The sequence below is a fragment of the Anguilla anguilla genome, chromosome 12 (assembly GCF_013347855.1).
Source record: "Anguilla anguilla isolate fAngAng1 chromosome 12, fAngAng1.pri, whole genome shotgun sequence".
Classification (NCBI taxonomy): domain Eukaryota; kingdom Metazoa; phylum Chordata; class Actinopteri; order Anguilliformes; family Anguillidae; genus Anguilla; species Anguilla anguilla.
Genome location: NC_049212.1, coordinates 18,622,291 through 18,648,609, shown reverse-complemented (window position 1 = coordinate 18,648,609; position 26,319 = coordinate 18,622,291). Strand labels below are relative to the sequence as shown.

The window sequence follows — 26,319 nt, the reverse complement described above, 5'->3', positions numbered from 1 at the left end:
AATGTGAAATCTCTGTGATTTCCGTCACCATTTTATAGTAAGCAACATCATGTCAATTACAGGACCACAGCACCAGAATATGCCAGCTGAACGTAATATAGTACCTTACCTTTGATAAGTCCACTAATTAAAAAAATTCAAATAAATGATGTTCACAAAGCTGTGTCCACTTGATGAAAACGTCCACAAATTTCACCAAGTAATATGTAGCTTACTTGATTAATCATTACAACTGGTTGACTTTATTATGGACAGAAATGTATTTATTCCATCATGATTTTCATTGATATAAAGACTTTAGCACTGAATACTGATACAGTTCAAATTAGTTTCACATACTGCACATTTGAGGGCTGCATGTGATTCCTCGAAGTGGGCGCTGTGCACACTTTAAGAATAACATTTTGTTGGTAATCAATTTTAGGCATGAAAAGTGCAAGAATCATGATCAATCCCAGGTGAGTTTTATTCAAGATATTGTATAAGTAGTGTGCTACATGTGAAAATTATTAAGCGGATTAACAGTTAAAAATTCTCACTTATTCAACATATAAAATATATATTTATTTGATTTAATTTGGTGATTATTATCAAATATATCAATTGTCAGCAAAAATAGCAAATTTGTTGATAGGCAGAGCTACCTCTTGGATCAACCTCAAAGATGTACAACTCAAAACCAGAGTAAAATTAAGAAATGTAAGTTGCAAATTCAACATTTAATGTAAAGAAAAAGTTCAACTACCTTAAGCAATGAATGTTACAGACATGGACAGGTCACAGACACAAAAAAATGAATGAAAGAAGTTACCAAACCACAGCTTATTTCACTCAATGTAGTCCCAAAAAACAAAGAACAAAGTTAAAAAATCATAGGACAGTGGAATATTCCAGAAAGCCAGGGATGAAAATGTAAAACGGCCAGATGTCCATTGAGAAATGGAAATGTGCGTCTCAGAGAGTGACATGGTGTGTGTGTTGTGTCCTGATGGTGACTGAATTTATAAGTGTGGGGTGAAATCGCAATGCAGCAGAGATGGGAGGGGTTCCCACTCTGAACATAGTTTGGACTCCACTGCTTATATTCTGTAATTGTAGAAGAACAGAAAGTGGGATGCTTTGTGTTAGGGAAGATGTTTTATTTTTATTAGATTGGTGTGTGGAATAATTAACATTTCTTGCTTGATTTCTAATTGAATATTTTACATTTCATAGTATAATATCTATGGTATATTATTTGATGTTTTGTGTGTCAGGAAGATCTTCAGTATGAATTAGTTTATTTTTTAATTAAGGTTAATTTTTAAGAGGTTATAAAATGCTTCCAGCTCTGGAAGTTGATTGGCCCGTTGACCCAATATCTAAGCAAAAGCAGATAAACATTCTCTCTAGGAATCACTTGAATGTTTAGCACACACAATACATGTGATGTACGGTTTATTACTTTTATTTGGCCATCATCTTCTTCTTGGTGTTCTTGTCTGGTCTCAGTAGGATTATATAACACTTGGGAGCAAAAATGCAGAGAAGTAGTCCATAGCTTGAGGCCAGGATGGCGAATATCTCCACAGCGACTGTGTATTTCCCAGGGGAGCTGACATAGGCAGGAATGAAGGTGATCCAGACAGCGCAGAAGATGAGCATGCTGAAGGTGATGAACTTAGCTTCATTGAAGTTGTCAGGGAGCTTCCTGGCTAAAAAAGCCAGCAGGAAGCAGATGGCTGCCAGCAGACCAATGTAGCCCAGGACACAGGCAAATCCAGCCCCTGAGCCCACATCACACTCAAGGATGATCCTGGCACTCCTCCCCTGTACCTCTGCTGGGATGGGCGGTGAGAGAACCAGCCACAGCACACAGATGAGCACCTGGACAGAGGTGCAGAGGGAGATGGCCAGTCTCTGCTGCACTGGGCCAAAGTACCGCATGATGTTGCTGCCAGGGACTGAGGCACGGAAGGCCACCAGCACCACCACCGTCCTGCTGAGGACACAGGAAATGCAGAGCACAAAACTGATCCCAAACAGCGTGTGGCGCAACATACAGGACCAGGGGGTGGGGCGACCGATGAAGGCCAGTGCACACAGGAAGCAGAGAGAGAGTGACAGCAGCAGCAGGAAGCTCAGCTCTGCATTGTTTGCCCTAACGAGGGGCGTGTCCCGGTGGAAAAAGAAGGTGGCGAGGACACTGGTTGTGAGGACCACTCCAGAAACTGAAAGAGCAGCAAGAATGATCCCCATGATTTCCTGGAAGGACAGGAACTCCACCTCTTTTGGAATGCAGGTTGTTCGAGCAGCATTCGACCAGAATCTATCTGGGCACTTCTGGCACTCTGTTGAACCTTAAAAATGATAAAAACAAAAACATGTATTGAGCGGTATTAGAAATGAAAACATAAAAAATATAGCTTTTGGCTCCATCCATTAACTAAAATTAAAGAGATTATATAGAAAATGAAACCATGGTAATATGATGTGCACAATGAAATATGCTTTTAGTGCATTTTTTGACATGTACTAAATAACAGCAAGACACACAGATACCCAGTCCTGGCTGATAGGTCATCATTACAGATATTTTCACATGCACATGTGTTACACTGGCCACCCTGCTCACTCAATATGTAACAAACAGACTGAATATGTCTGTTTGAAAGTTATCTTTGTGCAATAAAAATTGTAGCCATATACATTTATTGACCTTAACGATTCTCGGTATCTTTGTGCAGGTGCTGAAAATGAGGGTGATTGCTCATCATCATGGTTAAAAAAGGTTTATGATTAATAGTACCAGTGGTGTTGCTGATCTCTCCTTCTGCACATGGTAAGCAGTCAAAGCAGCAGATGGGCTTTCCTTTCTGCACAGCCTTCCGAGTGCCTGGGGGACAGGGCATGCTGCAGACGGACATAGGCACCTGTATACACCCAAGACAACATACAGAGCATCCCTCTAACTCTGAGCTTCACTCGAAAGCATTTTATACCCTCAACATCACAGCACCTTTCATCATACTGTATTCTCACATGCTCAAACTGAACTCTTTATGTTGTATGTGTTCAGTGTTCATTTCAGCATACTATGCACAAAAAACTCTCAACATCACACATGTGCACCATCATTTCTTCATAACATCTCGCCAATGCAGTTAAAATTCTTGTGATCTGTTATAATGTTACACAGCACTACCACACTGACGTGTACGCACAAACACACACATCACACATGTGATAAGCTACTACTGAAGACTATATGATTCAGAAGTTTGTCACCATGCCACAGTGTGTACTGGGAACACCTCATCACCAGACCATATGTGCGTCTAGCAGGGAACTGATTTTTGCTGCTGATTTTAATATTTCCGGACAGTGTTGGTGTTAACAACTCATAATGGCTGCCAGTGTAGGGATCATTCAGCTAGTCTGGAGTGCTAAGAATCTGAGTATGCATAACCCAAATTCAGAATGTGTGAATGATGAGTAGGCCAGTCCAGAAATGATCCAGAATGCTCCCAGGCTATATTTATGGCATGCTAAATTCACAGTTCGCATTTACCTCTTTCTGGCCACCGCCCCAGACGACTCTTTTCACATCGATGTCAAACTCGCTGTGAGATCCGTCCACAGAGTCAAACTGTCCCACCCTGACAAACTCCAATGTTCCATGCGCCCCCACTTGCCAGTTAATTATGTCATAAGCAGCCGGTGGTTCACCGTTCTCGTCAAAGTGTGTAGCTTCCCCCACAGGCGTGGTGAAGTTTACGGTATGGAGGTAGTGGAGAATCTTCCAAGACAAGGAAGATCAGTATTTTCAACATTGTTTAACAAAATGAAAGGTATGGCGATGAAAAATAAATCCTAATTTTTAAGTGAATGTCTGGCACTTCACCTTTAATCTGAATCTTTTAAGGTTCACACTACATACAACATCTATAAAAAATATTTTAAAAGATAATCAATGATAGACTTGTTAAAAGCCTAAGTACCATAATTTGTAATCATTAGTCATTTGTGTAAAATAAATGTATTAAACAATATCAGTCAAGAAATTTTTTAACTGTTCTAAATATGTCATAGATAATGGATGAGGAACTCAAAAGCAAGCATCATGTCAGGAGGAGCTAAGAAAATAAGAAATTAATTGCACATTTCATGAATACAATAACTGAGCAGTACAACAATTTCATGACAATCGTTTTAACCGTTTTAAGCCTCTGAGTAAATTCCATTTCAACTGGAGGCAAAACTTACGTCAAACTGAAATTAATTTCATCAAATTGCATGTTATTCAGAGATTATTAAAAACCTTTATACACTATTTGGAAGTGTTCATAAATACATTAACTAATGTTGTGCAAAACATTTATTCTCTTTTAAAATGTTGCATCTATGAGTTATACATACAGGATACTAATATAGGCACTAAATAATAATGCCTTATGGAGTATCTATGAAATGACTTACAACTGCTTTTAAATATATTCATGTTTTACACGTTTATGTGTATTTGTGAATTTTAGATAAATGAATGATCTACCACCAGTAAGTATGCTTTTAACAAATCCCTTACTCAAATTAATAAGCTATTAATTTTTAATAGTTTTACCCAATGTATTATTGGATGCTGATACTCTCAGTATGTTTCTGTACCTACTCTTACCTGCCAGGGCTGGAGGTTGGTGACATCTGGACATCCCCCATTTTCAAAGGGGCCATCTCCTGGTTGGCAGGACAGCATGTTGTGAATGGCATGTGCGATGGCATACACAGCCTTGTACACACTGTAAGTGGCCCTCAACTGGGAGACGTCAGTATAAATGTTTTCAATATTGTCCAAGCTCTCATACCCTGTGCAATGGGGCATGGCAGACAGAGAAGGGGAGGGGTCATTCTTCCAAGAGCATCCGAAAATCACCTCCCAGAATTCCTGCAGGAAGGGGTCAGAGGGCAAATCTTTGGGCTGAAACCTGGTGAGAAATGACCTGAGACCCTGAAGGTTGCCCTTGCGCAAGGCAAATCCTATAGTGCCACTCATTGAGGCCAGGTTTTCAGGAGAAGAGATGAAGCTGGCAGTAATCCAGGACTCTGTGGCAATCCACTGCTTGTTGGTGATGTTTTGTCTCAACACCTCACTCAGCAGGACATGCATGTCTGTGGCAATGGCAAAAGTGATGATGACTTTGGCTGTGGATTGCCTGAGCATCGCCACAATGCGCGGGATACTCTTCTCCAAGTTGACCTTTGGGATGACCTCAGAAAAGGCCACACACACCTGAGAGTTTTGCAGCTCCTCCAGCAGAAGCTGGATCCCGGACTTGCTGTAGTCATCATCTCCCATCACCACACCCACCCAGGTCCAGCCAAAGAGGCGCAGCATACGTGCCATGGCCCGGGCTTGAAAGGCGTCGCTGGGAACAGTGCGAAAGAAGGTGGGGTACTTTTGGCGGTCTCCAAGGCAAGCACATGTGGCAAAGTAGCTCACCTGGGGAGCACACAGTTCACACACCAGCCTGTCAGGTTAATGCTGCTTCTGGTACATCCAGGTCATGTCAATAAAGCATCAAACAGAAAACAAACACAGCATCACAAAATATAAACAACAAATACACAGGAGAGGCATTTTTGAAAATGCCACTATCGTCTCTTAGTGCATTTGGGTATTAGGAAGAATATGAGTCCTAATGGTTTTCTTTAATGATCACTGATTTGCTGCTGTGCTGTTCCATTTCGCACCATGGGGATGTTGAAGACTCCCAGTGTGTCAGCGATCATGATAGATGTGGAGGAGCGGGCATCACCGACGATGACAGGCACCTTGGGAGTGCGACCGCACCTGGAGCTTGACGGGTTGACAACAGGGTCCTTCCCGGTTACCAGCCCCAGTGCAGCGCTTATAGTTGTTTTGTCTGCAAGACAGGTGTCAGCGAGGGCATACCCCAGCGTGAGATTGGGTAGCAGCTGTGGGTTTCTGTTTATCTCTTCTACTGCAAAGATCATGGTCTGCAGCCAACGGTATCCACGCAAATAAAAACTTAGAGAGAGAGAGAGAGAGAAATAGAAAATGCTAGAAAGGTAGTGACTGATATTCACTAATTCAGATACAAACTGACGTAGATGGTCGGCAAACTTTTTACACTTATGCACACACACACACACGCACACACACACACACACACACACACATATACTGTATATAAATATGGTATTCACAGGTATATACAGACACATTCACAGAATTATTCACACATAGACACAGGAAGACATTCACAGATAGAGACAAATGTACTCACTTCTGACACTGCAAAAGTGCTGCTCTTTGTGTGAAGTCCAGGCTGGGCTCAGGTGGCTGTAAATGAACAGGAAAAAGTCCTCCAATGATAACATCACCCTCCTTATACAAACTCTGAGAGGTCAGAGTCTCCAGAAGCTGGCAGGAGGATTCTGCTAACCCACACACAGCTCCAAGGACCAACAGCACCCACAGCCATAACCAGGTACGAACACCCATCTCCTGCAGGAGCGGGAGGAGGGACAGAGAGATGGGGGAGAGGGGTCAGACTTCTCCCACTGAAAATGAGGGAGGCTTCCTTATGTAGGACTCAGTCCCTGCATTAAAAAAAAACAAGAACAAAGACAAAATAAGCTTGTTGTGTAAGTGTAATTGTGTAAACCCTGGTGGAGCCCAGTGAATGGTTGGGGCCTCAACCCAATGGGAAAGAATTAAACTACCTTGTTTTTTATCTGGAGGTAATTATTTCAGAAGACCCTGGAGTCTGGTACTGACACTCCCTCTCTAATGTGCTCTGAGTGCTGTTTGTCTTCAACATGTTTTTCCACAGCAGACCCCTCTCACCTCTCCACTGCTTTCCCTTACAGAATTTCCCCATTAAGTGTTTGAGTCACAAACAGCATGGTGCAGTCCAGTTACTGGTAGAGGGATGTGATAAAAACAAACCCTGGAAAATGAGTGTTAATTATTCATTTGAGTTGAACTTAAATGCCATTAATAACAAGTGCAACAATAGGAGATGTAAGTTAAATAGGTGTTTTGATGTAAATGTGCACAGCTGAAGGCAAGATACGTGTATGTGTTTGTGTGTCTGTTTGTGTATGTGTGTATTCTATGTGTGTTGAAATGAATACGTGCTTATACGTGTCGCTGTGTCTTGTGTCCATGTGAGTATTTGCATGTGTGTATTTGTATGTTTTGTTTTTTGTGTTTATAGGCTTGTTAACTCTCCCTATTCTCCCTATAGAACATTGTATATTCTGTATATATCTCTCCCCTCTTTAATTATTAAGTGACTGACAGTTCTCCAAGTCTCTGATGATGCTGTGTTGAAAGTGCACAAGCCCACTGGTATGCACTATGCAGACTAACTGTGTCTGTACTCTGTACCTGAATTTTTCAGGTAATGAGTCAAATTGTGACAGTCGTATTTATCTGCAGTGTGTATGTCACCATATTCTTTTTACAATATGTGCTTGTTTAAACAATTATTAACTATTAAGCTTACAACAGTCAGGATTTTTCTGATATCTTTATAAATACAGTACTGTCACTATGCTTATATTTAGGGGGGAGTATTCATACCAGGTGAACACCAAAACAAGAATACCAATATTTAACTGATGACATCAAGGGCTCATTACAACATATATACTAAATGCTAACTGTAGTCATTACAAAACATTCAAAGTTCCCCACACGCCACACATTCATGCTAGGCTATGTAGACCAAGAGTTGTTACATTTGTCACTGCTTAAATGAACAAATGTAAGGACTTAAAAACAGTGAAAAGTATGGCAAAATCCAAAGAATGCCTTACTGTAATCTACACATATCGACATAGAACACTTTGGGCTTCATTTTCCAGAATCAATGGTACATGGCACACAGGGGTGCAGGCACAGGCAGAGCGCATTGGTGCACTGTGCATGGCTATTCAGTCTTGGCATTTTTGTGAAAAGACATGGAGCCCAGTTTACAGCACATGGTACAGGTAGAAAATGGGCTGGATTAGGCTGAATATGTTATCAGTGTGTGTGTGTGTTACAGCTAGATTCAATCATAGCCAACCACATGACCTTTTTTTCTTTCCCTTTAAGCAGCCTTGTGGATTGTGCCCTGCATACTGCCATTTTCTGTGGTTTAACACTGCACTGGAAGTTGTGGATATACTCATCAGAAGAAGCTTCTCCTGAGAGGGAAATCAGATTGTTATGCAGGACGTCTGAATAAATCTCATAAAAATGAATTTTCTACCGTCAAAATTTCAATAAAGCATATAAACATATAATTATTATGGTCTAACTTCTCATTGGACCTGTAACTAAGTAGCTTAACCCAGGAAGATCACAACAATGCCAATGAAGCTGTTCACATCAAGGAAATGAAATGATATATCAACTGTTGCTGAAACAAAATTAAAAATTATAACGCATGAGTCCATCATTAACTCACAACAATGGCATGGCTTACTTAAACTAAACTGACCAATCTCCTTCAGAGGGTTCAGTAGGGCAGTTGCCACTTGCCTACATTGCAGATTACTTTCTCCTTGGTAATTAGTTTTTCTCCAATGGAATAAAACCTATAATATTTCCAAATGGCACTCCTTAAGTGTGATGGAGTTACACTTTTCCATGGCTCCTCCATTTGGAATGTATAGCCTACTGGTTACATGGACTGCATGACCCAAACATGAACTTTATTTTTAGGCTACCTGATGGCATACCCTCCAGACGAAATAATAACGTGTCTTGTTGTTTACCAGTCTCTTTGACATTGAGTGCTGCCATGAGTGCAACACGGATGAGAGCACAACTCGGCGCCTTCTTTCGCCTAGGCAATAGGATTACAAGTTCTAAATCTTAATAACATATTCAAAATTTCTGATTTTCCTGAGATTCAAACAAGTTTGATTATTAAACACAGAAGTGACAGTGAAGAGCCATCCCGGAAGAATCTATGACACCTCAAGCCTACTGCCAAGAGCAGATGATGTTAGAGCAGATTTGTCTAGGCTGTGCCAGCTGGTGGAGAAAGCACACGCACCTGGGTTGTGTTAACTAATCAGCCCAGGTACTTAAAGGTGTGTTCCTCTCCACAGTTGGTGGTTAAGACCAGGACCTCACGCTGATAGTGCAAGTCTTTATTTAGTTTTGTTTGTTGGCACACAACAAGATGAAGAAAGAAACTGATCAACTGAAAAGTTGGCCAGCTACGAGTGGTGTGCTGAAAAATGGTCCCTCCGTTTTACTTTCTTTTGTCTTTGTCATTTTAATTTGTTGTTTAAGTTTTTTGTTTTCTCCTGGAACCCGTAAGGGGGAAGCCTGAAAATGTTCATTTATTTGATTTTGTGTTCGTGTGGGTGTGCTCTCTCTCCATGCAACAACCAATGGTGCACTCCCAGAACTGCTGCATCTCCCCCCCAGGGGTGTTACGATGGCGTGTGATTTTTTTGGTGCCAAAACCTGGGAGGGAGAATTTGTTTGAGTATGGAACACCCATTGTGATTACATTTCTAGCAGAACACCCATTTAAAAATGGCAATCCAGTTTGATGTCCTTATTAAAACCAAAAGGTTAAGAGAAACACCAAGACAGTGATAAGCCATAGCATAGGCCTACCATACACTGCCTGGACTACTTCAACCAAGAAGTCAGTTGCATGATTCAGTCTGCGGTTGCTAACACCAGTTTTGCTACAGCTGCAGAGATTTTTGACTTTATATGAAAGTAGTGCTGAACTGATTGACCCAAGAGTGGTGACTGGTCAATAACATTCTCCACTGAAGCGGAGTCTGCTAAGGAAACACTGTAGTTGTTTGATAAACATAAGGGAAATGAAGGTGGCCATAAAACTAATTAGCAGCTACTTGTTTGTGACAGTTAATACCTGCCAGCTAGCTAACTAATAAAAACATTTTCTTTTTTAGGATTGCATTAACTTATGGATATTTTAATTCAAACTCAATAATGTAGGCTAAGTCTGACAGAATGACTTTTATTTAGGACCGTTTACAGAGTTAGACTCCGTAAATAAATACGGGCCATTTGTGCCATTTTCTTCACGCCCCTACTGCCAGACAATAGTTAGGTATTGATAGTGCAAATGTGTCTGTCTCTCCTCTGGCCTGCTAGTTAGCAAATGAATGAGGGAGGAGGGGAAGAGAGATATTATTCCCTGATCCTTATTCTTTGTGCATCAAACATTAGCAGCAAAATAAAATGTAAAATAAAATATATACTGTAGGCTATTTTGCTACCGTGGTTAAATTGATGATAGATTCACACAAACCAATATATTTGAGGAACAGGGTATTAATGTTGCTAAAACAGCAACAGTAAAAGACCACTGACACTGTAGATAAAGGACTACCACAATGGGATGAAAGTAATCCAATGATATTACTGGCACACTGAGAAAAGCGCTAACATGCGTAAAACACAACAAAACACAAAGTGGAAAAACAAAATACAAAGTTCTGAATTTTTGTAAAAACAATTTCTTCAGTTTATTCAAAGACTCAATTTCAGTTAAAAACTGAAAATGTCAAAGGTGTTATCTCCACACAGCGTTAAACCTAATTTCTGGAGCTACATTGCCCACTATTATTCATCCCCACATTGAAGTCTTTATCAACCCCATCACATGATTGTAATGAATGAATTTGGTGGTGGGTTTACAAGCACCCAGCGTATGTTCCCTGAATCCACCACTACATTGATTGAGTCATGGTGACACTCCCCATTTACAGGCCTGCAGAGTGGAAACTATCTGATAAAAGTGTATTGATAAATGTAAATGTGAATCTCAGAGAAAAACAAGGGGGTTTGATGGTGACTGAATTTACATGTGTAGGGTGGAATCACAGTGCTGAGAGGGGTTCCCACACGGAGCAAAGTTTGCTCTCTTCTGTTTCTATTCTGTGATGGTAAAATGACAAGGAGAATAAATGTGGCATGCTTCATGGTCAAAAAAAGTGTTTTGGCTTGAAAAATATGGTTTATTTTCATCAGTTCGGTTTCTGGAATAATGTATAATGTATTTCATGATGTATTATTGAAGGTTATACATTATATGTAATATTTGAGTGGTTTTGCTTTAATGTTTACAAGCCAACTGTGTATAGAGAAAGGCAAGAACCAAAAGTATCAGAAGTATTACTAATTTCTTAAAAACTAATGAACTTTTTGCATTTACCGAATATGAAGCTTAAAAACATGTTCTAGTTTCAGCTTTGGATGCTTACTGGTCCACTGACCCAATATCTAAACAAAAGCAGATAAAAATTCTCTCTAGACATCACCTGAATATTTCTCAACAATACATTTAATCACAGGTTTATGACTTTTCTTTGGACATCATCTTCTTCTTGGTGTTCTTGTCAGGTCTCAGTAGGATTATATAACACTTGGGAGCAAAGATGCAGAGGAGTAGTCCATAGCTTGAGGCCAGGATTGCAAATATCTCTACGGCAACTGTGTATTTCCCCGGGGAGCTGACATAGGCAGGAACAAAGGTGATCCAGACAGCGCAGAAGATGAGCATGCTGAAGGTGATGAACTTGGCCTCATTGAAGTTGTCTGGGAGCTTCCTGGCTAAAAAGGCCAGCAGGAAGCAGATGGCTGCCAGCAGGCCGATGTAGCCCAGGACACAGGCAAATCCAGCCCCTGAGCCCACATCACACTCAAGGATGATCCTGGCACTCCTTCCCTGTATCTCGGCTGGGATGGGCGGTGAGAGAACCAGCCACAGCACACAGATGAGCACCTGGACAGAGGTGCAGAGGGAGATGGCCAGTCTCTGCTGCACTGGGCCAAAGTACCGCATGATGTTGCTGCCAGGGACTGAGGCACGGAAGGCCACCAGCACCACCACCGTCCTGCTGAGGACACAGGAAATGCAGAGCACAAAACTGATCCCAAACAGCGTGTGGCGCAACATACAGGACCAGAGAGAGGGGCGACCGATGAAGGCCAGTGCACACAGGAAGCAGAGAGAGAGTGACAGCAGTAGCAGGAAGCTCAGCTCTGCATTGTTTGCCCTGACAAGGGGCGTATCCCGGTGGAAAAAGAAGGTGCCAAGGACAGTGGTTGTGAGGACCACCCCAGAGACTGAAAGAGCAGCAAGAATGATCCCCATGGTCTCCTGGAAGGACAGGAACTCCACCTCTTTTGGAATGCAGGTTGTTCGGGCAGCATTCGACCAGAATCGATCTGGGCACTTCTGGCACTCTGTTGAACCTTAAAAATGATGCAAACAAGCATCTAAAGCCGCGTTTCCACCGCAGGAACTTTACCCCGGAACTAGGAACCTTTTGAGGAACTCAGTGCGTTTCCACCGCAGGAACTAGGCTCTAAATTTAGTTCCGGGCTTTATTTTAACCCCCAAAAAGTTCCTGCTCGGGGGGTAGTACTTTCCGAAAGTACAGGAACCTTTTGGGTGGAGCTTGCAGCGCTGAACATTTCTGATTGGTCGAGTACTCGCAGCATTTTTTTGTGTTTGTTTTCAGCCGCCATGTTTAAAAATATTCAGCCGCAAACCAATTTATTTTCATAATAACTTCAAATCAAACTTGTATGTTATGCGGCGCAGTAGCCTAGTTTTGGTTATAGCCTGCCAACGTCTTGGAATTATAACGTGTGCTCTTCTGTTCTTTTCTTGCTTTAGTATTCGTTTTATAATTTTTTTTTATAAAAAGCATTCGTGCTGGGACAGCATATTACGTACCAAAACATTCAAACTGATTAATTCGGTTGCTGAATATTTTCTTCCGGATTTTCTTTGTTAGCCCGTTGTAATAGACTCAAAACGTTCGATACAGTTATGTGAGGTATGCGGTAGTTTTGCGTAATTTACATTGGTGATACAGTAAAAGCAAACTGGAAATTACTTTCCGCACTTTTTGTCAGGGTAAAATAACAGGTTAATTCTAGTAATCGTCCCGTTAGCTTTTTCAGACTGCCGTAATTTTACTCTGCCATTCTTCAATTCCACAAAAAGACCAGGAAGACTATGGACTAATTTATGGTGCATGGTTCGCATCTGGAGGGCACACTTCGTTGCCCGGCTAGCAGTAACTTCGAAGGAAAGCAAACGGTGGCTGTACCACTACTAATTAAAATTTTCACGCAAGTCCGAGTTTTCGCTCTATTCTTGTCATTTTGCGATTTGCGATATGGAATTGACGATGAGAAAGTAATCAAACAGCAAATTGTTTACAACGTGTGCATGTTTTCTGCTGTTGTTGCCAGTTATACATATAAATGTGAATGCATTCGGTCGCTTCGGATGTCAAGACATGAAAGTGAATGTTCGCATAAAAACATAATGAATGTGTTTGAGAGGATATATAAAACAGTTACAATCTGACTATTGGCCTGTTATATCATATTTGTTACATAACAACGGTCCAAGTTCAACTACCAACGACAGTTTTGCTTGACAACGGTAAAATAAGCCCAAACGGCTGCAGAAGAATATTTCAATTCCAGGTGATTAAATCGATAAAAAAAATATATATATACAAAAGTAACCGTATATAATCATTGTTGGTAACCCCTTTGTATATAAGTGGAATAAACCCCTCTGGGCTGTCCCGGTTATTAGAAAATAATGTAGGCTACTTCGGTGGTAGTATGGGGTTACAGAAGAAATCATAGGACAGATGGACCGACGACAACGTTGTTTTTTCATACGTCAGTGGGCTAATTTGCCTAATCTTCGCTGGACTTTAGACCGCGGTGGAAACGCAGACAACCATGGGCTGAAGGAACCTTTTAGTTCCTTGAAAAGTAGTTCCTGGGACTAAAAGTTCCGGGTAATTTTGGTGGAAACACAGCTTAAGTTAAGACCAACACAATTCACAAGGAAATTTACAATCACATATACTGGAAGGTCAGACCTGGGTCAAATACGTATTTGTTTTGGATTCAAATACTTTTCTGTGCTCTATTGATCTTGCCTGGTGTAACTGAGCCTGCCAGTATGACCAGAATGCGGGGTTTGCACTTTATGAGAGTATTTCATTGGTTCCAATACACCAGACAAGATCAGTAAAGCGTAGAAAAGTATTTGAATCCAAAACAAATACGTATTTGACCCAGGTCTGTGAGAGGTATTAGAAATTTTTTTTTTTAATTATCAAGATTTTGGCTCCTGCCATTAACTGAAACAAATTAAATAAAAAACGAAACCATGGCAATATTGTGTGTACAATGAAACACGCTTTTAATGCGTTTTTGATCTGTACTAATTTACATCAGGACACGCAGATAACCCAGTCCTGGCTGACAGGTCGTCTGCACAGATAGTTTCTGTGCACTCCTGCCTGAATACATGTCAGAAATATTTGTATTCATGCGCATGGGACAGCCTGTGTGATATACTGGCCTCCCTGCTCACCCAATAACAAACAGACTATAAGCAGGTCTGTCTGAAAGTTGTCTTTGTGAAATAAAAACTACAGTTGTATCCGTTTGTTGAGACCTTTAAAGCTTCTTGGTATCTTTGGTTTGTGCAGGTGCTGAAAATAATGGTACTTGTTCATTATCATGGTTAAAAGAGAGAATGGTTAATAGTACCAGTGGTGTTGCTGATCTCTCCTTCTGCACATGGTAAGCAGTCGAAGCAGCAGATGGGCTTTCCTTTCTGCACAGCCTTCCGAGTGCCTGGGGGACAGGGCATGCTGCAGACGGACACAGGCACCTGTATGCATCCAAAATGACATCCAGATCATCATTCTAACTCCATATATCATTGAGAAGCATCTTATGGCATGCTTACATGCTCAAGCTGATCACTTTGTTTCACATGCTCAGTGGTACATTTCAGCATACTGTGCACTAAAAATTTCAACACCACATTTCAACATGTATACATCATCTGACCAATTCAGTTAAAGCTCTCAAATTTGTAAACTTGTCACACAGCACCCCCCCCCCCCCAACCCCCCCCGCCCCCCCCCCCCGCCCCCAAAACACACCCCCCTCATCACACACACGGAGAGAAACTGCCACTCAGCAGTATTTGACTAGCAGTTTGTCACTAAGCAACAGTGCGTACTGGGAACAACTCATCACAAGACTATATGTGTGTCTAGCAGGGAACTGATTTTTGCTGCTGATTTATGCGGACAGTGTTGGTGTTAATAACTCATAACGGCTGCCAGTTGAGGAGTCAAACAGCCAGAGACGTGTGATTTACTTGGTCTTGTCTTTGTTTTTGCAAAATGCAGTCCTAAATTTTCCCAGAATGCTCAAATCCCAGTGGGTCTGCAGTGCTAAGCATCTGTGTGTAAGTAATCCAAATTCAGAATGTAATGGGTATGCCAGTCCAAAAAATACAGATAATGCTCCCTGTCTAAATTTATGGCATGCTAAATTCACGGTTCACTTTACCTCATTCTGGCCACCGCCCCAGACGACTCTTTTCACATCGATGTCAAACTCGCCGTGAGATCCGTCCCCAGAATCAAACTGTCCCACTCTGACAAACTCCAATGTTCCATGTGCCCCCACTTGCCAGTTAATTATGTCATAAGCAGCCGGTGGTTCACCGTTCTTGTCAAAGTGTGTAGCTTCCCCCACAGGTGTGGTGAAGTTTACGGTGCGGAGGTAGTGGAGAATCTTCCAAGACAAAGAAGATTGGGATTTTAAACATTGTTTAAAAAAATTAAAAACATGGTGATGAAAAAGAAAAACTCTCAATTAAAGTGAATGCTTGGCACTTCACCTTTAATCTCAAACATCAAGGGTACACACTGTGAACTGAAATTTTAAAATCTAAAGCCATCACTAAATATTAAACACAGTATTAGACTGAGCATTAAAATCTGTGAAGAGAAAACTGAACACTATGAACATAAATGTGAATGTTCAATATTAGAACTTAAGAAATAATATTAAATACATTTTAATAAATTCCTTACACATAAACTATTAAGCTATTAATTATTAATAGTTTTACACAATATATTATTGAATATTGATCCTCTTAGTATGTGTCCGTGTTTACTTTGTGCTTACCTGCCAGGGCTGGAGGTTGGTGACATCTGGACACCCCCCATTTTCAAAGGGGCCATCTCCTGGTTGGCAGGACAGCATGTTGTGAATGGCATGTGCAATGGCATACACAGCCTTGTACACACTGTAAGTGGCCCTCAACTGAGAGACATCATTATAAATGCCTTCAACATTGTCCAAGCTCTCAGACCCTGTGCACTGGGGTGTGGCTAACGGAGAGGGGCTGGAGTCCTTCTTCCAAGAGCATCCGAAAGTCACCTCCCAGAATTCCCGCAGGAAGGGGTCAGAGGGAAAAGCTTCGGGCTGCAACCTGGTAAGAAAAGATCTGAGACCCTGAAGGTTGCCCTTGCGCAAGGCAAATCCTATAGTGCCACTCAGTGAGGCCAGGTTTTGTGTAGAAGAAATGAGGTTAGCTGTAATCCAGGACTCTGTGGCAATCCACTGCTTGTCGGTGATGTTTTGTTTCAGCACCTCACTCAGCAGGACATGCATGTCTGTGGAAATGGCAAAAGTGATGATGACTTTGGCTGTGGAATGCCTGAGGGTTTCCGCAATGCGTGGGATACTCTTTTCCAAGTTGACCTTTGGGATGACCTCAGAAAAGGCCACACACACCTCAGAGTTCTGCAGCTCCTCCAGCAGATGCTGGATCCCAGACATGCCGTAGTCATCATCTCCCACTACCACCCCCACCCAGGTCCAGCCAAAGAGGCGCAGCATGTGTGCCATGGCCCTGGCCTGAAAGGCATCGCTGGGCACAGTGCGGAAGAAGGTGGGGTACTTTTGGTGGTCTCCAAGGCAAGCACATGTGGCAAAGTAGCTAACCTGGGTAGCACACAGATCACACATCAGCACATCAGCTTAATGCAGCGTATGACATGTCCAGTTCATATCCATAAAACATCAAACATAAAAATAACACAGGATCATACAATATCAATTAAAAAACCTGAGGAGAGGTATATTTGAAAATGTTTCTATTCTTAACCACTCCCTCTGAACACATTTGGGCATTAGGAAAAATTGGAGTCATAAAGATTTTCCTTAATGATAACTAATGTGCTTCTGTGCTGTTCCATTGCGCACCATGGGGATGTTGAAGCCTCCCAGTGTGCGAGCAACCACAATAGATCCTGAGGAGCGGGCATCACCAACGATGACAGGCACCTCGGGAGTGCGGCCGCACCTGGAGCTCGTAACAACAGGATCCTTCCCGGTTACCAGCCCCAGTGCAGTGCCTAATGTTGTTGTCTCTGCAAGACAAGTGTCAGCCAGGGCATACCCCAGGGTGAGATTGGGCAGCAGTTGGGGGTTTCTGTTTATCTCTTCCACTGCAAAGATCATGGTCTGCAGCCAACGGTATGCACGCAAATAAAAACTGAGAAACAGAGAAATAGGAAAGGGTTGACTATAAGAAAGCTAGAAATGTAGAGACTGATATTCACCTATTAACATACATACTCACGTAGATGGTCAACGTGCGTATTACACATAAGCACACACACACACACCCATGTATGTACATATACAAATAAGGTATTCACAGGTATATACAAACAGACATTCACTAAAAGAGAGGTATATTCGCAGATAAAGAGTTAGTCACTCACTTCTGACACTTGAAAGGTGCTGCCCATTGTGTGAAGTCCAGGCTGGGCTCAGGTGGCTGTAAATGGACAGGGAACAGTCCTCCAATGATCACATCACCCTCCTTATACAAACTCTGAGAGGTCAGAGTCTCCAGAAGCTGGCAGGAGGACCCTGCTAACCCAAACACAGCTCCAAAGACCAACAGCACCCACAGCCATAACCAGGTACGAACACCCATCTCCTGCAGGAGCGGGAAGAGAAACAGAGAGATGGGGGAGATGAGTCAGACTTCTCCCACTGAAAATGAGAGAGGCTTCCTTATGTAGGGCTCAGTCCCTGCACTGCAAACAAACAAGAGCAAAATAAGCTTGTTGTGTAAGTGTAATTGTGTAAATCCTGGTGGAGCCCAGTTAATGGTTGGGGCCTCGACACAAAGGGAAAGAACTAAACCACCTTGTTTTTTATCTGTAGGTAATCATTTCAGAAGACCCTGGAGTCTGGTAATGTCACTCCCTCTCTAATGTGCTCTGAGTGCTGTTTGTCTTCAAAACAGCACTTTTTTTGTCCACAGCAGGCCCCTCACCTCTCCATTGCTTTCCCCAACAGAATTGCCAGATTTTGTGTCTGAGCTAGAAACAGGATGATGCAGTCCAGTTAGTGGAAGAGCGATGTGATGAAAACAAACCCGGATAAATGAGTGTTACAGATACATGAACTATTCAGTTGAGCTGAGTTTACATACCATAAGCAACACAATTTGAGTTGTAATTCAGTGTTTTGGTGTAAGATTTGTTGGGTTTCCATTGTTTTCATCTTTGGGGTTACTGGTAACAGCATGCCAAATATTTTAAGAGGCCGCTCAAAGCCAAATATTTTCTAAATTTGTGTTGTCTGTTTACTATGTGACGCAGTGGCCAGCACTGGGCCACAAGTCACAAATGGTGGGTAATGTGGGCTCCATGCCCTCTGGTGGAGTGACATGTTTTCAGACCACTTTTGAATTTCAACATGCCAGCACTCTTCCAAACCAGCCCTTGGGAGGATGTGGAAGTCTGCCTACTGGACTACCTAGCAGGCTTCCTTTTTGACTTCTCAGACTCAGATGTTATTATAATCCCAGTGGGTGATTGATCGGCAGCATTAAATATAAAGTGCAATACAAAGACATAAAAGAATCAATATAATACAAAATAATATTTTTTAAAAAACAAAGAAAAACACAGCCATATCTCAAATAAATAACTCAGATGCCTATCCTGGGCCCAGGATGGTCCTGGATGGGTGACCATCAGTCAACCTCCACCAAAGATATACTGTAAAATGGGACCCCAGTACTGGGCCGTCTGAGAAGAAGAGGCCTAATGATGAGCTTATTGACAGTGTATAAATGGATGATGGGATGCTGCTATTTTCAATGGGCAATATTGGAGGCCAATTGTATCGCAACGTGTCAAGTCTCCGGTTTGTGATACAGAAGATGTACTCCTTGTAGTAGTTGCACAGTAAAATTTGTATATTTGTATGTTTTGTTTTTGTGTTTGTTGGCATTTTTTTTTGTATACCTTGCATGCAGGTTAACTTCTTCTGTGTCTTTCTTTGTGGCTTGTGGCTCTCTCTGTCATTAATTATTAATGCATGTTGAACTACTCTTTGATCTGACTCAGTTGAAATACCCTTTGATCTGACTCAGTGCTTATTAGGGCAGGCTCTTATAATCCTGAGGAGAGCACACCTGTTCCACTCCACTCTCTGTTCTAGACAGAATCGTCTCCCAAGCACTGCACTCGTACCAGTTTCACTGTCTGTCATGTAATGGTTGTATTTAGAATTTGGGTAGGATTGAGGGATTATGGCAGCCAGTGAGAGGCTGTGAGGGAAGAGAGGGGTAATAGGATTGGAATGGGGGGGGGGGGGGCATTGGCTGGTGGGGATGAGGAAGGGGGAGGTATATGTTCAAAGGAGGGGTGGAGTGGGACATGGAGTGGGGCCTCTTCTGCAGAGTAGGCCTGAGCTGCAGCTCTGGCAGAGTTTTAGGTCAGTGTTCAAGTACCAGTATTTATATAATATATATTACTTATATTTAATATAATATAAGTAATATATATAAGTATATATATATATATATAATTTAATATAAGTAAGTAATAAGGATTTGAGGGGACAGTAGTAAATGTCATCCTTCAAAGGTGTCCCAAGACATTCTCTTCCTCTCTGCATGTGATCCAACTCCTGAATCTTCTGGAGCAGAAATAACAAACATTCTGTTAAGCCCTCAGTGGTCACAGTAATTTATTCATGCACAGAATGGCTATTAATGGAATGATTATGATGATAAAAATCAAGGGTGCAACAACAAATAGCATTACCCTGCTCTTAGTACTCAGTAGATTTCTGATGTTACAAAGCACCAAAAACTAACACACACACACACACATACACCACCAGTGCATTTTCAATGCCACTGAGGAATTTCAACCAGAAATGAGTTTGGCTTTATGACACAAAATACATGATGAGGTTTATATGTTCTAGAGTCAGCCCACAGAGCTGAGCAGAAAGGCCACCCGAGCTCCTGCTTGTGTGGGCATGTCTTCATGTGTGTACAAATACTGTGCACTTTCCTTTAATGAGGAGACTGGAAATTATTCATTAGCTAAATACCTGCATCTCATGTGAGTAATCTCTGTAGGGCAATAGAGTCCCTGCAACTCAGACACTGGGAACCACATGGGAACCCAGATAATTGCAACAAATATTCTAAAAACATATTACAAGTTGAGCTGTCATGTTCAAAAGAAATATACAATAATAGATTTGTGGTTATACCCTCATCTCCCCAACCCTCTCCATACAAAAAATAATTAAAATAATGATATAAGTACATTAAATGTATCAGAATTCCCCTCCAAAAAAGAATAGTAATAATATTAATCAACAGTGGTAAACTCAAAGAAACGAATTATTAAAAAAATAAATGAAACAGAGTCAAATTATAGGGTGATTTTACTAAATTGTAAATAAAATTTAAATCTGCCTCCCATTATTGAGATATGCTGAGAATAGTTCCAAAATAAAAGGTGAAGACACTACCCAATGAGCAATGAGGGAAGTACACATCAGAGCTGCAAAGTTGTACTGTTTTAAACGTGCGCACTAGTGTATTTGTTCATTTATTGTTTGTATCCGATGTTTTTATTGGTTGATGTACGTAAAATGACCAATGGGGAGACATATTCTTCGGGGGCTAGGAGTATTTGTGGCTGGAAAAAGAAGAAGGAGAAAATGCAAAATCCCCTTAGTTTGGGGCTTTATTGTGTGGACGTGTGAAGTTGTTTAAGAATTCTGTCTGTTGAAATGGGGTCAGAATGTACACAAATTCATGTTTTTAAGGGCTGAGAGTCTGTGGTTGTTGTGGTTATATCTGTGGGGAACCCTAAAAAGTGCCAAACTCTCTGTGCTGTATAGCTATGGGGCATGCCCCGCCAAGGCGTAACTTGGCTGGATTGGCATTCCGGCCATCCCAATATATTAGGTGAATTAGCGCTCTGCATCGGGCACATTGGGATTCTGGAATTACATTAAATTATGTTTTTATACTGTGAGGTTTAATCAAATGATCAATTCTCACATTTCCAAAGAAGACTCAATTGCATGGTTGCACTGACATGCTCCTTCGATTTTGCTTGAATTTTAACAGACCTGTTGAAATTACGTAAATCATCAAATAAAAGCCATGTCCCGTAGAGCTTTAAACATCCACCTCCTGCAGCAGCACACTTAAACAACAAACATGACCAGCAATACATTCAATTTGTTAGAAAGCTCTCTGTTAGCTAGCTAGTTACTCCACCTCATTGGAACATTCGTTTTTAAAACTCTGGTTTCTCGAGCCCACACGGTGGACCAGACCAGGCTGGTAGGAGGCATCTGTCTCTCCCAGGCTGGTAGGAGGCATCTGAGGCTTCTGCCATCACTCCCAGTCTTTGTTTTTTAGGACCGAAAAGAATCCTACAGAATCCTATCCAGGATGTGTACATCCACAGATTAGATTATCTTCCAAATGATGCCCACTTCCAACTGTTACAAAACTCCCTCCTCTCAAGTTGCCCAAATCTAACTAAAAACCAAAAGAATGCCACATATTTTAACTGGTGAAAAAGGGGAGGGGCAGGGGCATGGACACCCTCTTTGACACACACACACACACACACAGACACATAGATTCACCCTCAGATAGCAACCCCCCAGTTCCTGCTCTGTCTTTTCTCCAGGCTATGCTGGCTAAGCACTTTGAAGCTTCCAGTGGCTGAGAACAGCCACATTTTGAATTACGTCTGACATTCCCTCTCTGTGAAGGGTTTATTACCACCCCTGTATGTGATAAACCCCTCACACAAACATGTATCGAAGAGGAAGCTTCAGTTTACAGAAAAGTAAGAAAGACAAGGGAAGTGGGTTTCCAGACATGACACAGGCAAGACATTGACATTTACAAAGTGATTCAGTTCTTCCAATCAATGTCCACCTTTGATTACTGTCCTGAAATCATATTCCATCTTTTGAAACTGAGTCCAGCTGTGTAATGGAGACATCTCTCTGTGTCCTGTAGTGTCCAACAACAGGTGTGTCCAGTCATTGTGTTAACTGAAAGTTAACACAATGACTGGTCTGTTTTACCTGTGATGAGGAGTTCTCTAGATATTCTCTAGTGTTGTGTTAAGGGTAATGTTAGAGACCTGTTGCGTCTGCTAATCTCGACAGGCAGTCCTTTAGAGCCAGTCTCCCATCTGGGGGAGCCACAAGTGTGATGTGCGTGTGCAGCATAGCATCTTTTCCTCAGTCCCTTTCTTAAGCTCCATTACCCTGTGGTATTCTTCCCCGCCTGGCCTGTGATCCGGTCAGGTTTCAACCGTTCCATGCAGTCTGGATCTGCTTCTTGCGGTGGTTGATGTGCTGCATCACTGTCCCATCACTGAGCATCCCACTCACAGAAATGGCCTTTGGACCCTGTCATCACTCATCAGAGGAGTATTCCAGACGTAGTCTCTAACAATAACCCATAAGCACACCCTCACAAAAAGCACATAGGTCCGTACAGATAACTTCCCAACAAACGTACTGTTTGACACCTTTTTTCGAACAGGAATCAAAGACAAAGTTACACCTTTAGACTGACACCTCGACACAACACTACAATCAGCTGGAAAAAAAAACAACTTGATGGACGTAGTTCCTGTGGGTAATCCAAAAGTGGTGATAGGAAGTGCTACCAGTTTTACCTCCATGAGAAACAGCTGATGGCTGTTCTCTGGAAGCAGAGGGAAGGTGGCCCTTAACCCCTGGAAAGGGGGCACCTTCTGTCAATCACTCCCACTTGACCATGATGACCATGGCAAGTGGGAGCCATTACACTTCCCACGTCCACCTCCAGGGCTTTTCCTTCCCTAATCTTGTACCGTGGGAGACCCTTGAGTACATGCTCCTTTTGCCTGGGTCCTTGTGTGCCACACAGTCCACCGTTTTGCACAAAACTCAGGCTGTACAAGAACCTGCCAATGGTGAATTCCTGGTAAGGCAGAGTCCACCATGGCATCAATGATGTCCTGGAGATAAATCTCCATCAGTATATCCATGGCGGAACTCCACTGGAGGAAAAGGGGACTGTCCTGGTCTCTCCACTTTCACGCTTGCATGCAGAGTCCATGGCTCCGCTGGTGATTGAAGAGGTAGCCTTCAAGAGAGACTGCAGCAGAATACCTCAACCTTGGGGTGCCCATTCTATGATCCCCCGGAACAAGGAGGCACAATGTTTTAAATTGTGTCCCGCAGAGGTCATTTATTGACTCCCATAGTCCATCAACGTCTGGATAGTGCTCTCAGAATTCCTCTCACCTTCTCTCAAAATCCAGGCACTCAGTCTCCCCTTTAGATCTGGGATCAGTAACAGAGGCACTCAACTCTCTCCTTTGTGACTGGTCCATGTCTGGCTATAACTTCATTTCCAGACTTAATTTCTCAAAAGACTGTACAGTTGATGTAGTTTTCCACAGTCTGCTCAATATCCTATCTCGGTGGAACCTCCAATTATGTCAGCAAGGTGAGGATTAATTGAAATATGTTTAATTTTCCAAACCCAGCAGTTTTAACCGTTAACACTCTTGTTGATGTCTGGAACTCTGAATCCCGAACACAAGTGCATCAACAGTTAAAACACCTCACTTACCCAACATGTACAATATTTTTATTTAATTATTATTATCAAAGATATAAGTTATCAATTAAATCGCCAAATTCATTGATAGGAAGAGCAAATCGTTTGGATCAACCTTTATCAAAACGTACAACTCACAACCAGGTGAAAATTAAAAAATGTATTTAGTGATAACACATATTCACATCTAATCTTAAGACAAGGTTCAACTACCTTAAAACAATTAATATGGACAGTCACACAAGAATTGAATGAGAGAAGATACCAAACCACAGCTTTTGTCCCAAAGTAATCCAAAATGCAAAAAACAAAGACAGCAGAATAATCCAAAAGAACCAGAGATGAAATGTAGAATGGCAGATCTAGCTTCTGGACTCAGATGCCCACTTCCAACTGTTACAAAACTACCCCCCAGTTCCTGCTTTGTCTTTTCTCCAGGCTATGCTGGCTGAGCACTCTGAAGCTTCCTATGGCTGAACATGGCCAAATGGTGAATTACATGTCTGACAGTGGAATGGCACATTATTATTTTGAGTGAATGTTGCAAACCAGGGTTAAAGCTGTATCCATTGCGAGAACAATTTTAAAGAGGAAAAAATTGTCAATTGTCATGCATAGAGAAAAAAAGAGTATTGTCTAGAAGAAGGAGTTTGGAACTGCCATACATCTGGCACTCCATACTGGTTTAGAAAACAACGCCCTATTGCATTTAATTAAACTATTTAGGCCTTTTACATTCCAGCTGATTGCTCGTGCACATGACCAAACTCTCACTGTACTATGGCCTTCCTATTCGTTAAACAACCAAACCTCAATTAAATACATTTTTATTTGTATTGTGCATTTTACAGAGACACTATCACAAAGATGCTTAACTTTTTCACCATGTCTGCATGCTTTATATATTGAGTTGGGGGCACATGATTCACTTTGAGCAGGCTATTTGGGTTAATGAGCAGATGTGCCCTGTAAAAGTGGCCACTGAGTGTATATTATTAATTATAAATGACATGCATGTTATGATATTAGATACAAAATATACTTAGTAAATTTAAAGAAAAGACTACTGTATATAAATCATACATGTTTACCATTTATGATTGGAAATTGTTTATATATAGATATGACATTAAATGGCTGAAGAGGGTTTCCTGTTTGTCCATCAGACAGCCAGAAAGACAAGATATGCTGAAGAGATTATCAAGAAACTCCATGCCTGGATAATGGACTACACTACCCTCTACTGGCTGCTTTTTGCTATTTCTCTTGCACAAGAAATGCAGGCATCACATCTTGTATATCATGTTATTGATTTTGTTATTAAGGAAAATGGCATAGTAAATTACAATTGCGGCAATAGCTTACAGATTCAGGCTGCAACACATGTGCTTGTACTAAACCTCAGTCTTTCTGTTTAAAAAAGGGGAAAAAACAACCATGAGAATGGTAGTTTTGAAAGTAACCTTTGCTAAAAGCATCTGCCAAATGACTGAATTGTAAACTGTGAAGCCCTCATGTGGAGCAAAGCTGAAACAGCATCGACAGCCATGTTTCTCTGAGGACTTCCAGTGTTTAACGCAGTACCCTGAATGTCTTTGACTCCATTCAATATTTTCTCAACAGTACATTAATATTGTTGGCAGTTTTATCGAATATTTGCTCTATTGTAAATATACTATATAGATGTACATTTTTCAATTCATATCCCACACATTTATCTACCAATAATACAGTCAGAAGTGCTTTTGGAGAAGCTCATCAGTCCCTTTGTACTAACAGAGTACTAAAAGTTGCCCTAACACTTTTTATGACAATTTAGATTGAATACAAATTCACAGGAGAGGATCTTGCACGTAAAAAAGAATTAGTGTTTGCCCTGGGATTGAGATTTGTGCACAGAATGTTGCTTATAATCATCTGTTTAAACGTGGTTTGTGTCATCAGTTTACATCTCCCTGCTGATGAAGTAAGACATGAGAAATGGTCAGACTATTAGACTATAAGATTATGTCTGCTCATAACAGGCATCTGTCAGAAAGCATAACTGGCATAGGGAAGGATATGAATATCTCTCCTACTCAAGAGCTACTTTCCCTTAATATGACACTTCAATCATGATGGATGTGTTTTCTATAATTTTGATAGGACAGCAGTATAGGACCTGTTATAAATGCATAAAATCTATTTTCTTCCTTCAGAAACAACATAGTTGTGTTTGAAATGGGAGCTAAGGGACAGAGGTGCTGCAGCCTGCGGCTAAGCAATGTTGTTTTTATTAGCGAATAGCTGTGACTGCTTCACTCCAGGGCCAACCCCCGACCCCTACAGATGAGTAGATTATTAATTATGATGCAACATCACAGTGGAGGTTGCATCTTCTTCACACCCATGGCACAGAAGTCATTAATTAAAACAGAAACAGGTACCTGTCTCCACATGCCAAACTGGCTCCACTACACCTGAGCCCACTTCCCCCAGATCACAAGTACTT

At 41.5% G+C, this 26,319-nt stretch overlaps 2 protein-coding genes across 6 annotated transcripts in view; both read right to left on the bottom strand.

Annotated features, from left to right (window-relative positions):
- Positions 1-240: 240 nt before the first annotated feature.
- LOC118209345 (extracellular calcium-sensing receptor-like) lies at positions 241-6,538 on the bottom strand. 5 transcript variants are annotated; one of them, XM_035384590.1, is made up of 7 exons: positions 6,285-6,538; positions 5,728-6,025; positions 5,267-5,476; positions 4,655-4,921; positions 3,551-3,778; positions 2,789-2,912; positions 241-2,339 (listed from the first exon to the last, which is right to left on the bottom strand). In XM_035384590.1, exons 1-7 carry the CDS (start codon positions 6,500-6,502, stop codon positions 1,447-1,449), a joined length of 2,238 nt encoding a protein of 745 aa, XP_035240481.1. In that variant the 5' UTR covers positions 6,503-6,538; the 3' UTR covers positions 241-1,446. The 5 variants fall into 5 exon arrangements, with proteins under 5 accessions (XP_035240481.1, XP_035240476.1, XP_035240477.1 ...); XM_035384585.1 differs by having other exon boundaries at positions 4,655-5,476; XM_035384586.1 differs by having other exon boundaries at positions 4,655-5,476; positions 5,809-6,025.
- A 4,027-nt stretch (positions 6,539-10,565) lies between these two features.
- Positions 10,566-26,319, bottom strand: part of LOC118209379 (extracellular calcium-sensing receptor-like) — a 28,670-nt gene continuing 12,916 nt past the window's right edge. The window contains exons 7-11 of the mRNA XM_035384635.1: positions 16,766-16,852; positions 16,031-16,498; positions 15,404-15,631; positions 14,588-14,711; positions 10,566-12,247 (exon numbers count right to left, since the gene is read on the bottom strand). Of these exons, the coding sequence (XP_035240526.1) occupies positions 11,346-12,247; positions 14,588-14,711; positions 15,404-15,631; positions 16,031-16,498; positions 16,766-16,852 (1,809 nt within the window). The 3' untranslated portion in view covers positions 10,566-11,345. The remainder of the gene's footprint in view (positions 12,248-14,587; positions 14,712-15,403; positions 15,632-16,030; positions 16,499-16,765; positions 16,853-26,319) is intronic.